Genomic DNA, 16,631 nt, shown 5'->3' with positions numbered 1-16,631 from the left:
AAAAAAAAAAAAACAAAAAAACAAACAAAACAAAAAAAACAAACAAAAGGTCAAACATTATGATCAGTGAGATTCTGCCATCAAGGCTTACTGACTCTAATTCATTCCATGTCACTATGTCTTTGTAACAAAACCTATTAGGACACTTCATCGCTAGCATTAGTAGCAGTAGTAAAAATCCCTGTGTGTGAAAGGCAGTGAGAAGGACCATGAAATAAAGGGCTCACCTTCAGCAGCCAAGTGGGAAAGAGTAGTGACCATAAAGAAATCTGTTGTGGGTTGGTGAGATGGCTCAGAGGGTAAGAGCACTGACTGCTCTTCCAAAGGTTCTGAGTTCAAATCCCAGCAACCACATGATGGCTCACTACCATCCACAATGAGATCCGATGCCCTATGGTGGCTCACTACCATCCACAATGAGATCCGATGCCCTCTTCTGGTGTGTCTAAAAACAGCTACAGTGTACTTACATAAAACAATAAATAAATCTTTTTTTTAAAAAAAAGAAATCTGTTGTAACAGTTATCAAGTATCTATGCAATGATCTAAACTAAAATACTTAAGCCTTTGATTTTTTATATTCAAATGCTTCACTGTGTCAGAAGAGCCCTTCACCAAGTAATACTAATAAAGGTGTAGTTTATTCAAAATTGCACCAACTGAATATTAGAGACTTCTAGTGCAACATGTTCTTTAAAAGTACAATACAATCATTGCAAGCTTCTTAGAAAAGCAAAACACAGCCGGGTGTGGTGGCGCATGCCTTTAATCCCAGCATTTAGGAGGCAGAGGCAGGCGGATTTCTGAGTTCGAGGCCAGCCTGGTCTACAGAGTGAGTTGCAGGATAGCCAGGGTTACACAGAGAAACCCTGTCTCAAAAAACAAAACAAACAAACAAAAAAACCAACCAACCAAACAACAACAACAACAACAAACCAACCCCAACCCCCTGCTGTGTTTGAGGCTGTCTGTCTGTCAGAAACTAGGAGGCAGCTCCTCCCGTCCTCTATTATTACTGAGGTTCCCTAAAGGCCATTATCAGCATAGATATTGTTGACAACGTGCCAAGTGGCATAGAGAGATAACACCTGATTCTTCCTCAACTGAAAACCCTGCACAGGTTTAGCAGTACAGCTTTCCTATTTCTCTCAGCTTCTCTAATGTAAAAGGTTAACCAGCAGGACTGTGATGGTGCACACCTCTAATCCCAGCATGTCTGAGGCAGAAGCAGGGGCATCCGACGTTTGAGGCCAGCTAAGCTTCATAGTAAGAGCCTGTCCAAAAAAAGGGAGAGTGGGGTGCATGTGTGCGTGCTTTGCAGTGCTCTGACAAGTCCTGAATATAGCGCTATTTTCGGAGGATTTGCTATGCCAGCATTCACCCCTTCTCTGACTTCTCAGATGTCCCTGGAAGCACTGCTCAGGATCCAGCAGTTTCCAGCTCCATCACTGTGTCCTCTCTACTACATTAACTTTTACTTAAACACTTTGCAATATAAAATAAGAGGGAAAGCACACAATTCTGAAGGAATTCAGTACCATATTCTGTCCTTACTCAATGTAAGTAGTTATAATTATAAAACATGTAGGCAGTTTAATACCTCACATACTTGAAGGTTAGAGTAAATGAAACAAAACATAAGCAGTTCTAAAACAGGAGCTATGAGGGCTCTAGGCAGACAAACAGGGAATCAAGCAACTGCAGCATCCACAGTAATAGCCTGGGTTAGCTGACCCTTTGAAGGCAGCTTCTGAACCTGACCTTCACAAACTCAGTGACACTGAAGATGTGGAGAGTTCTTATCATCAAAATTAATCCCAACCTATTCAAAGAGGAGGAACAGACAATCAAAACGGTAATCCTAACCTTGCCAAAGGGAAAACACTAAGTTCCAAAAGTAAAGCAAAAAGCAAAGGCACAAAATCAGTTCAATGACAGACTAACCAGCGGACAGCAACGACCACAGTTAGTAATCGCCAAGCCTTCCAATCATTTAGAGTGCAGCGGAGCAGGAGCTGGGGTAGAGGTGTGTGACACACAGCCTCACAGTGTGCACGTGGAAGGCAGAACAGCATGTGGGAATCCGCTTTCGGCTACCCTGGGGGTCTAGAGTCAGATCAGGTCTTCCAGCTTTGCAGCCAGCCATCTCACCAGCCAGCCCTCTTTAAAAGCAATTTCTCCAGAACATTTTAAAGAGTGTTTGAATTTAGGCAGGCTTCTGGCTTCTTAATCTGTAGATAAGTATGCCTTTAAATATTAAAAGATGTTTTCTTCCATAGCAGGACTAATTCAACCATTTATGGGGAGGAAGATAAATCCCTAAGTGCAAAGGGACATTAAAACCTTAAAACGCAGTAACAATTAGCATGATTTTGCTGGGAGAAGAAATGACCTACTACCATTAGCTTAACTATTACCGTATCCCTCTTTACTGAGAGATGTTATCAGTCACTATACTCTGGGCAAAAACAAAGGGGACTTCAAATAAGAGAAATTTTATTCCTTCTATAAGTCAAACTTTCCCACTACAGAACAAAGTAAAATACTATAAAGTATCAAGTGCTAACAGAGTGCGTCACTGTAACCTCCAAAATAAAATATCAATATTAATTTCTAATTGGCTAGGCATGCCGCTGCACTGTTGAAACTGAAGTGCTTTGCAGACAGGCAGGGGGACTCTAACCTCTATGCCAGCATGGCTTTGAGACTCTCAGACAAAGACTGGTTCCTCTGTGGGGTAAGACACCTCTAGGCAGTACTTTGCTGTTTCTTGTGATAACAAGGTCATTTCTAAGGTGGGAGCACTAATACAGCATTCTTTATATTCTTTTTTTTTTTTTTTTTTTAAGATTCATTTATTTATTATTATAAGTACACTCTAGCTGTCTTCAGACGCACCAGAAGAGGGCGTCAGGTCTCATTACAGATGGTTGTGAGCCACCATGTGGTTGCTGGGATTTGAACTCAGGACCTCTGGAAGAGCAGTCAGTGCTCTTAACCACTGAGCCATCTCTCCAGCCCCTCTTCATATTCCTTAACACCACTTATTTTGCCTATTTCAAGGACAACTGAGATGTAAACATCTTTTCTTTTCACACCAATTCTAGCTATCAGTTTCTCTGTCTATACCATGATAGTCCTCACTTTCTCCTCCTGACTTCAGCAAAGTGAAAGACTAGTATCTGCTAAACAGATTAAGAACAAAAATGAAAACATGAAGAGACATTGAAGTCTTGTTCTTAATTCTAAAGCTGTATCTAGTACAGCTCCAGTGTCAGTCAATAAAAGGCTGACAGTTAAACATCTGACCTTAACGCATACGAAAACATACCCTTACTTACTCTACTTTCCATTTGTGTGTGTTGTGTGAATGTATGCCACATGTGCAGGTGCCCCAGGAGGCCAGAATAGGGTGCTGGATACCCTAGAGCTGGAGTCAGAAGCATTCATAAGTCACCTGAAATGGGTGCTGGGAACCAAACCTGGGCCTTCCACACAATGCACTCTTATCCACTGAGCCATGTCTCCAGTCCCTCTGCTTTATTTATTGATAGAGGATCTCTCTATGTTGTCCAAGCTGGCCTGGAACTCCTGGGCTCACAAGAGACCACAAGCATGAGCCACTGCACTCAGCTATTATTTTTCTTATTCAGTGTACTGAATAAACTCAATCCTTCAACTTGATCTAGCAATAATTTATTACAACAAAAAGCAAACAATCAGTTTATATACTGTTATATACATATATTGATCCAAGCAAAATGCATGCATGAATATACTAACAAATAATAAAAATATATTGTTGCTTTGCTTTCCCTGGCCACACAGGGGTTAAAATTGTCAAGGTGTCATGTGATTTAAATTCATTGTTATGTTGGTGACAGACCTCCTGCTGAGCATTGCCAGGTTGCCAGAATTGAGTGAGAGGTGAGGAGGTACAAAAGTTAATGTCACAGGTAGTTAAAGCTTTTAGAGGTAATCAATAGCTCTACTGGGTAAAAATATCAAATAAAATAGCAAAGTGAGGGTACCTGCTGTTGCTTGAAATCAGGTCTCTTTTTGATAAGATTATAAACTGCCACATATTTCATATAAAGCACATAGGCCCTTTCCTCATCACGATCTAGTCTGCATTCTTCTGCTGTCTTGAAGATCTTCTGAGCGCTGTGTATATAACTTAGAAACAAAGAGAATTTACAAAACTTGGTACTGGGGAAAAATACATGTAACAGATAAACTCTGCAGATGACCTTGATAAAATACACTTCATGATTTAAGTTTGTTACTTCACCCAATTGGATTTAAAACCTCCCTCTGGGGTTAGGCTAGCCTTAAGAGATACACCAGACCCTGATAGAAAGAAATGACCATCTTCGAGCTAACATTTATAAAGTTTCTGTCTTTAGTAATTGAGAAAGTTCAAAGATGGCTTTATTGGTTAAAAAAAAGAAAAATCAAACAACAAGAATTAAACAAAATTACTTTCTGTGTTACCCCATGTTACCAATTTAGCTCAGGAAGAAGCCAATCTTTCTCTACTTTTCTCCTACCAGGTGTTGTGAAAAGCCATTCTGCCACTGGTGATATTAACAATGGTGGTGTCTGACTCTCTCCTCGCTGCAGGAAGTTTCACTGCTCAGCTGTCACCACTGATGCTTTATTTTCTTTCCATTTTTCATTTTCTTAATAAAATGATTCATTAAAATGCCCCAGTGCCTACACAGGTATCTTAGCTTGTCTTCATTGATTCATTTGGGATCATATTTCTATCCAATCAGAGAATACCTACTGCTCCCCCTTGCTCTCTAAGATCTACTTTTCCTAAGTCTGGGGAATGTGGTAGCTAGGTTCACATTTCTTTCTAAAACTTTATTTCCACCTAAATAACAATGTAATCACTTACTAGTTTCTAAATCTCTTTTGCTGGTAAAAATAAATGTGAACAGAAAGTTCTCTGTTCCTCAACTACTTGAGTTGACAAATTTAAAGACAACCTATTTTTAGCAAATTTATATTTCCAGCAAGTATTCGAATCAGTGGACCACTGGACTATGAGAGTTTGGAACCTCTCCTGGAAAGGCACACTTTACATGTGCTTTAGATGTAAACCCAAACAAGTAAAACCACACAAAATAAATCATTAAGTTAAAGATTCTGTCAAATTGGAACAAAATAAAACCCACAGAATACTAATATTTGTATCTTAGGGATTCCACCATAACTAAAATAACTCAGAATGGAAAAGGATTATTTGGCTTACACATCCCTAGTCAGTCTATGGAAGGAAGTCAAGGCAGAAATTCAAACCTGTTAGAAACCTGGAAGCAGGAGCTGATGCAGAGCCATGGAGATGCTCCTCCTGGCCTGCCTGCTTACGCTGCTTTCTTACAGAACCCAGAACCACCAGCCCAGAGATGTTCCCACCCTCAGAGGACTGGGTAAGCCCCTTCCATCAAGCATTTAAAAAATGCACTATAGGCTTGCTTTCCTACTGCCTGAGCTTATGGAGGCATTTGTTTCAATTAGGTCTCTCCTCTCAGACGACCAGCTTGTATTAAGTTGCCACAAAACTATCAGGGATAATTAGAAAAAAAGAAAGCAGATATAGCCTCTCTTTCAGTCAGAGAAAGAGCACGACAACACCCTAACTTGCACATGTCCTACACAAGGGTAAAGGTGATCTTTTAAAAGATTAAAAACCTTAATTAAGAGTTATACTGTTTTATGAGAAAAAATGGTTTGTGGCAAAATGGCTTTACTAGAACCTTCATACTCTTTTAAACACATCATCTAGTATACATACTGGACAGGAAGCAGGTAACTTAAATCTGAGCAATCTCACATTTATTCTGTTAAGACAAAGTTAAGAACTTCTCTAGGTCTTATTTACTCTTGTGATCACATCATTTTTCAAATAAACTTTAAATTAGCTATTTATTAAATCTAAATAATAAGGGAATGTAATAAAATCTATATGACAATCAAACTAGCAAAGAACACATACTTCTTGGTGCTGGTTTTCTCAGGTTTAATTTCTGTCTTCTTATTGAGGTCTTTTAGAGAAGAACTGAGGTAGAGTTCTTTAGGAACTGAAGCTACAGCAGGCATGACGAATAAGACTTGCTTTTCTACTTCAACAAACGGATGGTGTGGTTCATGAAAAGTAGTTCTTTCCTAAAACAAAACAAACAATTCCACTAATTATCCTCATTAGCAAAGTGTTAGAATACAACCACAAGAAGCAGAGGGAGAGAGGGGCCTGGGGGGGAGAAGGGGTGGGGGAGAAGGGAAAAGGGGAACAAGATCAGATGGGGGTGGGGGAGTACCGACAACACAAAAGGAGAAGGCCCTGAGGGCCAGCAGAATGAATGGAAATATGCAACCTTGAGGAGTGGGAGGTGAGGGGGTTGGGGAACTCCAGAATATACCAGAGACCTGGGAGGTGAGAGACTCTCAGGACTCAAAGGGAGGGACCTTAGATGAAATGCCTAACAGTGGGAAGAGGGAACTCAGGTACAGTCCACCTCTAGCAGAAAGATAGGGTACCAAGTGAGGGATGGGATTGCCATCCCACAGTCAAAAACCCTGATGCAGAATCGCAGGGACAAAAATGGAGAAGAGACTGAGGGAAAGGCAGTCTAGTGACCAGCCCAACTTGGAGGTCCATCTTAAGGGGAGGCTACAAAGCCTGACAGTATTGCTGATGTTATGGTGTGCTTATAAACAGGAGCCTAGCATGGCTGTCCTCTGAGAGGCCCAACAACAGATGACTGAGACAAACACAGATACTCACACTCAACCATTGGACTGAAGCTGAGAACCCCTGTGGTTGAATTAGGGAAAGGCTGGAAGAAGCTGAGGAGGAGGAGGGTGACCCCACAGAAGACCAGCAGTCTCAATTAACCTGAACTCCTGAGATCTCTAAGCCTGACAGCCTAGACCAACCAGGCAGCTACAAGAGCTAGGCGGAGGCCCCTCAACACATACAGCAGAGGGCTGCCTAGTCTGACTTCAGTAAGAGACTTGAGGTTCCAGGGAATGGGGAGGCCTGGCAGGGGTGGGATGGGAGACATTCTCTTGAAGATAGGAGGGAGGAGGAATAGGATGAGGAACTGTAGGAGGGATAAAATAAAAACAATAAAAAGGGGGACATGAAGTTTAGGAGACATGTGAAGGTTCTGGGATGAATTGGAGGGGATAGTGATGTATGATTCACATACATTGAATGCATGTACGAAATTCTTAACAAAATAAATATGTTACATTTTTTAGAGGAAAAAAAAAGTGTTAGAAAAATGAAACTCCAGGACTAGGAATGTAGCTCTGTGGCAAAGTGACTGGGTGGTGTACAAGGACTGATTCCTGGCCTCATGCACACATATCAAACAAAAGCATCACTCCACTGTTAAGCATGGCCCAGCAATTGGGAGGCTGAAGTAGGAGGATTATGAGTTTATCATTAATCTGGGCTACCCAGTAAGACTCTGTATTCAAACAAAAACAAACACCCACTATTTAACAGTATCCTTCCCTAAAAGGGTTCATTTTAAATTATCTTGAATTTCTATTCTGGGAGATATTTAAGACACATACACACACAAAATCTATGGTGTTAAGCAATACTTATTTTCAAATGTTCATTAACTAAATGGATTATTGTACCATTTTGCATCAGTATTAAAATCTTATCTATTAAAAAGAACAGACTTGTAAAGCTTTTATACTTTTTCTGTTAAAACTACATTTGTATACAAACAGAATTTCCAACTTGGAGTATTTTGTTTTCTTCTTAATATCAGTTTATAAAAGAAAAGTAGTAGACAAAACCAGTTTTATACGGAGCTGAGAACTAAAACATATTTCTGCTTCTGCCAGAAAACACTCCTACACTTTGGTTTTACTCTGAAAGGGTCTTTGATGGTTAATGACATTCTTTGTTTCCTGGTATGCTAAGTGTGACCAGGAGAAAATATGGAATAAACAAAATGAAAACGGGAAGAAACAGAAGGTATGCACTAATTAAATTGTGTGTGTAACTATTCACAAAGATACCTGAATATGGAGCAGATCAAAGCACCCCAGGTAGAGTGTCTTGGTATGGTCCTAAGTGTTGCCACCTAAAAACCACAGTGACCAGACTAACTTCCGGTGTAGTCTTCTGCCAGGCACATCTAATTACCACTTAGTAATTTAACTACAACTTTATTTTCCCCATCATCTCTCTCTGCTCTCTAAATGATCCAATCAGTTCAGTTTATTTACAGAGATCAACGGCACCTAATCCTAAAAGACTGCTCTTCCAGAAATCCAGTAGTCAATTCCACACACTCACATGTTGGCTCATAATCCTCTGCAACACCAACTCCAGAAGATCCAACACCCAAATGGTGTGTAGATATACATGCAGACAAAATTGCAATACACATAAAAATCAATCAAAAATTTTTGGTTTTGTTTGCTTTTCTAGACAGGGTCTCTCTGTTTCCCCAAGCTGTCCTGGAACTTGATTTGTAAACCAGCCTGGACTCAAAACTCGAGATCTACTACCTCTGCTTTTCAAGGGCTAGGATTAAAGGTGCCTGGACCAAAAAAAAAAATCTTAAGGGCTGATTAAGGTAGTACAACTTAAGGGAATGGTCTTAGTTCACTTACATGAAAAGTACTCCAAAAGCACTTCAATTTCCTTTGACTCTAGTCATTCTGGTATTAAACACTAATACTTTATGAATATCTGGACTTATCCCTTCCAATTCTGTGTTAGGAATATATTCTTACCAAATAGCTAGCCTCTAAAAACCCCATTTTTACCTTTTCAGTTTGTTCTATGTCTACTTACTTGCTCCATGCATCTATCAAGATATGTTGAACTAAATGGTAACCGATACCTTGATATACATGCAATTAGAAACAATGACCTTGCATACAAAAACTTCGTACATTTTACCTCCTGTTTCGAATCTTTTGACTCAAGTTGTAATAATGGGAGAAATAGTTTCTGCCACACTGTCACTTCCAAATGGGTCAAGTGACACTGGATATGTCCTACTGAGGTATCAATCCATTAACAATTCACCATCAAACTACCTAAGAACATCCATTAAATAAAGAGTATGACAGGGATGCTTTGGATTGCCTCATTCGCAGACAGCATCATTATTTTGGTATCAATGTAAATCCCAAGCAGATTTACCTTGCAAACACAGGCTCTGTATTAGATAGGTGCTGGAGCTGGCAAGACGGCTCAGCAAGTTAGAGCACTGACTGCTCTTCTGAAGGTCCTGAGTTCAAATCCCAGCAACCATATGGTGGCTCACAACCACCCATAATGAAATCTGATGCCCTCTTCTGGCATGTCTGAAGACAGCTACAGTGTACTTATATATACATAAATAAATCTTTGAGCCGACTGGAGAGAGTGGCTCAGACCAGCGAGAGCAGAGGTCCTAAAAATTCAATTCCCGACAACCACATGAAGGCTCACAACCATCTGTACAGCTACAGTGTACCCATATACATACATACATACATACATACATCTTTAAAAAGGAAAAAAAAAAGGATAGATGTTGAAGAAGACATAAGGGCTGGTTTCTGCTCCCTAAGGATGAACAACACTTTAGTTCAGATCCCTTGGAACTGGATCTCTTGGAACTGGAGTTACAGATCCTGTGAGCTGCCAGGTGGATGCTGGGAATCAAAAGTGGATCATTTGAAAAAGCAGCCAGTGCTCTCAATCCCATCTCTTTAGCCCCTAAAACTTGTATCTTTAAAAGAATGTGAAAATCGTGTCAGATATATAGACAATTTTTTTTAAAAAGAGTAAGTCATTAGCTAATTTTAAGGTTAAATTTAAACATCCTGCTATATAAAATGGCATGCTTTTAGAAACTGGAAGATTAGAATGTTTCCACATAAGGCTTACAAAACTAATGGGAAACAAAACTGTAAACAGTGGAAATAAAAGTAGTAGATGGTATTACAAATAAAAACATTAAGAAGGAAAACTACCACCAAAGGGAACTAGAAGTAATCAGAAAAAAAAGCAAATGCCTATCTTCTTTAACAAAGATGGCTTTGATAGAGGTGAGAATAGTGTGGGGACAAGGTCAAGAGACCAAGTACATCTCTAGGAATCAGCTGCCAGACAGAATATATAAGAAGCCACGAGGCAGAGCAGTCAAAAATAGTCTCCACACAAATCATAAAAGGCTATGAAATGAAAGCACATAAATATTTACCTGTTTTCTAAAGGTAATGAGAGAGCCACAGCAGGGTTCTGAAGGAACCTGCTTGTTAGTTGTGCAGTCCCAACTAACAAGAGCACAAAGATGTGAAGAAAGAAAATCCTAATTATCTATTGTAATGATTTATAAAGATGGAAGAGAAAGAAGGGTGGAGGTCAGACCTACGGCAACAGAAATGAAATAGGGGAAGTAGAACAAGAAACCTGCAAAGGCAAGGACAGGATCTGCCTTCATGGATCAATGTCACCGAAGTCTTCAGCAATGGTTTTAGACAAATGGGGATATGTGTGTGTGTATGTGTGTGTGTGTGTGTGTGTGTGTGTGTGTGTGTGTGTATTTTATTTTACTGGGTTATAGATTCAAGGCCAACTTGGGCTTTGTAGCAAGACCCTGCCTCAAAGAAAGGGGATATACGGGCTGGTGAGATGGCTCAGCGGGTAAGAGCACCCGACTGCTCTTCCAAAGGTCCGGAGTTCAAATCCCAGCAACCACATGGTGGCTCACAACCATCTGTAACAAGATCTGACTCCCTCTTCTGGAGTGTCTGAAGACAGCTACAATGTACTTACATATAATAAATAAAAAAATAAATCTTAAAAAAAAAAAAAGAAAGGGGATATATACACATACATATACACACACATATACACACATGTGTATAACCCAGTAAAATTATGCAATATTTAAAAAAAGGATTATAAACTAAAGCAAACAAAGTAGCCCGATGTGTAGCCTGAAGCTTAAACAGGAGAACTGAGAATTCAAGCCTAAGTAAGCTACACAGCAAGACAATGTCTCAAAACAAATAAGAACTTGGCCAGGCGTGGTGGTGCACGCCTTTAATCCCAGCATTTGGGAGGCAGAGGCAGGCGGATTTCTGAGTTTGAGGCCAGCCTGGTCTACAGAGTGAGTTCCAGGATAGCCAGGGCTATACAGAGAAACCCTGTCTCGAAAACCCACAAAAACAAAACAAAACAAAAAACTCTGATAGCTCACATGACAGCAGTGCTATTCCAAATACAGTCCAAAGACCAGCACTGGCCTGGGGAACTATTCGCTGTTCTGTAACAAAATAAGCTCTTGATAAAATACAAACCAAAACAGTTCCCAAACTTCCATTCTAAGGTGAGCTTTTACATCCTAAAGAAAACAGAAGACTAAAAGTAAGCAGGGCTACATAATGCAGCCACGTCTCATCACTGAAGGGAAGGTGGAACCTTAAGTGATTCAGACTCGGAACACACTTTTCTAAGAGATACAGGAAACTTTTCTAAAAGATGGTCACAACTGTCTTACTCTGGTTAACATGAGTTAATATTTATGAAATAGTAAGTCAACAATCAATTGCTCTACTACATATTAATATGAACCAGGTCACTAGCTGAACTCAAGGAAAGGAAAATCCAGTTCAGCTAGTCAGAGAAAGCTTCAGCCACTCCACAGTGTCTTCTTTAATGTTGGCCCCTTCCTTTCAGAGCCTGGCTTAAGCTTCCCCGTGTCTGACAGTTCTTAGAGTTCATGTCTTAGTCTTGAGTCCTACACTGCTCACTACCTATACTGCTCAGTCAGTATAGTTTTTGGCCCAAATAACAAACTGGCTGAAATGATGAAAGATGAGGTGAGAAAGGCAGCATTTCAGAAGAGAAGCACCATAGAGACATAAAGTGAGAAATTACTGAGAAAATTGCCTTACATTGCCTTACAATGTGGAAAAGTAAGGCAAACTATAGGAATCATGAAGCAATAATTGCTGGAATCAACGAAGTCTACTGATAATATGATGGATCCTGACTCTCTTAATAATCCTGTCAACACTTAATAGCTGCTTGATAAAAAAGTACTGTCACAGAATGGAGGGCTTGAGAAAATATTTGACAAGTCAATACTGCCTCAGGATGACCAAAATGGGTATATACAAGATGGATTTGAAAGACAGGAATAAGGGACCAATATTACAGGGAAGAATAGTTAGAAAGTCACTGTAGAAAAGAACAAATTAGGCACACTGATTTGGCGATTTAGTGATTAAAACTGAGTATTTTCACTTGCTTACATTACTTTATTTCCTTCTGTGAAAAGTGAAGAACACTAACGTTATTAACTAAATAACAATAACAGGCATACAAAAACATGTACCTACACAGGAAGCTGAAGCTAGAAGGTGCTAAATTCAGGACTACTTTGGGTTACTTAAAAAGATCCATGTCTCAAAAAACAACCAAACAAGCTAACCAATAACAACAAATGTGAAAAATGAAACAAAACAAAACTGTGTTTAATAACTAATCAGTGATGGGGCTGGAGAGATGGCTCAGNGGTTAAGAGCACTAACTGTTCTTCCAGAGGACCTGAGTTCAATTCCCAGCAACCACACAATTATCTGTAATATGATCTGATCCCCACTTCTGGTGTGTCTGAAGAAATCAACAGTGTACTCAAATACATAAAGTAAATAAGTAAGTAAATAAATAAAAATAAAAACTGATCAAGGTACAGTGGCGTGCGCCTTTAGCCTCAATACTGAGGAGGCAGAAGCAGGCAGAGCTCTCAGTTCAAAGCCAGCCTGGTCTACACAGTGAGTTCTAGGACAGCCTAGGCCACACAGAGAAACCCTGTCTCAGAAAGAAAAAACAAAAACAACCCTATTGTTTGGTAGGTTACAACATAATATCACTGAAAATGATACTGTATCACTTTTATTCTGTGACCAAAACCCAGAAATAACTTAAGAGGGAGTTGATTTTGGCTCACTGTTTTGGAAGAACTTCAGTTGATCATAGATGGGGAAGTTCTGACAGGTTTACGGAAGCAAGAGTACACTGAGGTGGCTCCTCTAATCTGGCAAACCAGAAGCAGAGAGCTCTGAGGGAGCCACAGACTGGAACAACCTGAAACAGGCTATCCCCAGGAACAAACATCCACCAGCCAGGCCCCACCTCCTAAAGGCTACATATACTTCAAAACGGGGTCTGAAGCTGGGGCTAAGCAAGCAAAATTTGAGTCTGGGAGGGACATTTTACAACTATTTTATTTATCCTGCTTTTATGTACTGTATTTTAAAACATATACAATTCTCTTTAAAACACAGACATCAGCCATTGAGTACAGTGGCAAGCACCTGCAATTCCAGCTACCTGGGGAGGCTGAGGCAGGAGAATCTCTTAAGCCTAGGAGTTAGAGGTCAGCCTTGGTCATGGTAAGACACTTTCAAAAAATATAAACAAATACATATAATTAAAAGTGTATAGACATCACATACTAATAACTAACATTAAGAGAATAAATCACCAAGAAATCGAAGCCTTGCTTTTTTGACAGCTGATATTTCACTTAAGGCCTCAGACTAGGCATTCTATGGGAAGACAGACTCAGGAAAGAACAGACATCTCTGCCATGAAGGAAAGCATAATGCTAAACAAGGAAAAGAAGAACTCTAAGGGACATGAATAAATATTAGAATGCTAAGGAAAAGCAAGGAGGGAGGGAAGGAAGAAAATACCCCTAGTTTCTAAGAGCAATCATATGTGGTTAGATTACATTTGCTACATAGAGTATTTGATATATGTGAAATGCAGTTTTTGTGTGTAATATACCTATGTACAGTGGTCACATACATGTTGGGAGCCTATAAAGTAGTTTTTGAAAGCCTTTTGCTTTAAAAGGTAGGAGTCAGGCCATGGGTGCTATGATATGTATGTGCCATGCCCTGGGTGCCCTAGCACCAAACACACATAAACACAAAAATAGTATAAATCTATCATCTGATGGGGAGGGCACCTTAATTGCTCTAACCAGTAGAATATTACTAGATGTGCCAGTTTCTTGATACAGGCTTTTCAGAGACTGAAAGCTTCCACTTTCTGCCAAGTGTGGTCATGGAGCCCAACACACGTGCTATGAGAAGTTCAATCCACACAGAGGCTGGATGTGGGCAGTCCAGTTATCATTCCCAGCTGCAACCATCAACAATTATCCAGGTGAACAAAGTTGGTTTTTATAACAAAATAAAATGCAAGACTCCAGCCGGGCGTGGTGGCGCACGCCTTTAATCCCAGCTCTCAGGAGGCAGAGGCAGGCAGATTTCTGTGTTCAAGGCCAGCCTGGTCTACAAAGTGAGTTCCAGGACAGCCAGGGCTACACAGAGAAACTCTGTCTCGAAAAAAAAAAAAAAAAGCAAGACTCCTCCTTGCTTTCTGACCTCTATGAAGCAAACAGTCTCCCTTTACATACCCATGCCAACAGGGGACTATGCTGTACTTCAGATGCAAAGGAATGGATCCAATTAACCTTGGGCAGAAGTCCCTGAAACTGTGGGGCAAAATTAATCATCTTCCCTTTAGAAAATAGGATGCTAAGTATATTATGAATGAAATTTGATGTGTTGGCTTTATATTACAAAGCCATTTGGATTCTGTTCCATTTATGTTCTTATCAACAAAAGATCAGAATGATTAATAAGGTTCAAGTAAATAAATCAACAAGTTAAAGAATAAAAAGAAAACCTTAAATATTTTTGTTAGTTTTTTTATCCACTGTTATGTCAAAAAATACAAGTCTACAAGCTATTATTCATTATTCATTGCTCACAGGGTTACATTACTACTGCAAGATTCGTGCAATGCAACTTAAATATGACCTAATATCTGGGCAAAAGAGCAGGAATATACATTTTAGGATCAACAATGATACAGTGGCATAATTAAGTTATATACTAATTCATATTCTTAAATAAACATAAATACAGCCAACAGCCCCTTAATTAGGCCAGTGCTCTATAAATGAGAAACTACCTAAATCCAACATGATTGACTTTCAACAGGGAGTCTTAAACAGAAACAGTGAAATACTCAAAAAAGCAGAGATCTTTTAAAAAAACAAAACTACCACCAACAATACACCGAGCCTGGCAGTGGTGGGCAGCACTTGGGAGGCAAAGGCAGGCAGAACTTTGAGATCTTTGAGATCAAGGGCAATCATGGTTTACAGAATGAGTTCCATAATAGCTATGGCTGCACAGACGAACTGTCTTGAGAAAAAAAAAAAAAAAAAAAAAAAAAAAAAAACCACCAAAACCAAAAAAAAAAAAAAAAATAACACATGGAATTTTTAATGAAGTAGGATAATATACACAATTGAGAATAGTCTAAAATTAAAAAAGAATACCCTTGCCAGGAGTGGTGCTTGATGCAGTTTTATCCATCTCTCGAGTCAAGGGAGGAAGGTTTGAGTTCCAGACAAGTCTTGTTTACACAGTAAGACCTTGTGGGGGGCGTGGGGAAACAACCAAGAATTACACCCTTTACCTAGGCATCGTTTTGATCCGAAACCCTAGAGCTTTTTAATAAATATGAAACTCCTTAGACTCTGCAACACCTCTGTGAGTCACGTAAATATTTCTTGAATGACTGACTTGGTCAAGGTCACAGACTGAAAGCAAGAACAAAACATAGGAACAGGGTCTGCAGCTTTGTGGGTAAAGGAATATCACTGTGATTTGGGGTTGACAACTCCCTCGGTACATCAGAGTTGATGTGAACTTGTCAGTGCCACAAGTCTACAAACGAAGGAACATTTTAAAGAAAAGAAATGCCCTCTTTGAAGAAGTTTTAAGTGTTGAGTTCAATTCTTGTACTTAACTGAAAACATGCGTGACCGGGGTAAAGGGGTATAGGGAAAACATGACAAATGGTTGTAGTAAGGCCTGGGGTTGTAGGTAGCACAAAATGAGAAAAAAAAAGGAAGCAAAAGGAGTCCAAAGTTGGGTCTAGCGTCCAACAGAAAGGAGAACTGGTCAAGGCCACCCTCTGAGACCGGCAAACCACATCGAACTCGCTGGGCACCGTAGGAGGGGAACGGGAGCGACCAAGAGTCGGGCCCTTCCTGGACCAGCCAGTTGTCTGGGGTTGTCCCACCCCTCCGCGGACAGGGCTCGTCTCCCGGATCACCAGCAGCTGGAGGACGCCTTCCCCGGGAACCGGGACCGGAGCCAGGCCGCACTCACCGCAGCGCCCGCGCTCCGCTAACACCGGCCTCCTCGCCTGGAGCCCATCGCCCACCACCAGAAGGAGAACGAGCCTTCGCTCTCGGACGCAGGGCAGCGCAGCTCATCCCCTCTTCCCGATTCGCATTGCGTGGCGACGGGTCGCGTCTCGAAACGTCACGGCGAGGGCGGGGCTGCCAGTGAACCCTGAAACTCCGCCTTTCTGTCCCGTCCGGAGGGACATCAGGGTGGCCCTCTCCGGAAGGGTGGGTTTGAGCATGCGTCGGAAGGGCAGTTGGAGCTGGTGCGGGACTGAAGTGCGAGTGCAGCACTTCCGGTGTCCTCGCGCGTCTCATTTCCGGGTGGAAGGCTGTTCAAACTGTCACATCGGGTCTTGGGAGCTGTCC

At 40.6% G+C, this 16,631-nt stretch overlaps 1 protein-coding gene across 1 annotated transcript in view; it reads right to left on the bottom strand.

The window, feature by feature from the left end:
* Usp8 (ubiquitin specific peptidase 8) overlaps nucleotides 1-16,405 on the bottom strand; it is a 51,314-nt gene extending 34,909 nt beyond the window's left edge. Inside the window, exons 1-3 of the mRNA XM_021193228.1 lie at nucleotides 16,246-16,405; nucleotides 6,005-6,174; nucleotides 4,032-4,176 (exon numbers count right to left, since the gene is read on the bottom strand). Coding sequence (XP_021048887.1) covers nucleotides 4,032-4,176; nucleotides 6,005-6,108 — 249 coding nt within the window. The 5' untranslated portion in view covers nucleotides 6,109-6,174; nucleotides 16,246-16,405. The remainder of the gene's footprint in view (nucleotides 1-4,031; nucleotides 4,177-6,004; nucleotides 6,175-16,245) is intronic.
* Between the last annotated feature and the right edge of the window lie 226 nt (nucleotides 16,406-16,631).

This window comes from Mus pahari, chromosome 3 (genome assembly GCF_900095145.1).
Source record: "Mus pahari chromosome 3, PAHARI_EIJ_v1.1, whole genome shotgun sequence".
NCBI classification, from domain to species: Eukaryota; Metazoa; Chordata; class Mammalia; order Rodentia; family Muridae; genus Mus; species Mus pahari.
This window is presented reverse-complemented; position numbering and strand designations above follow the sequence as displayed.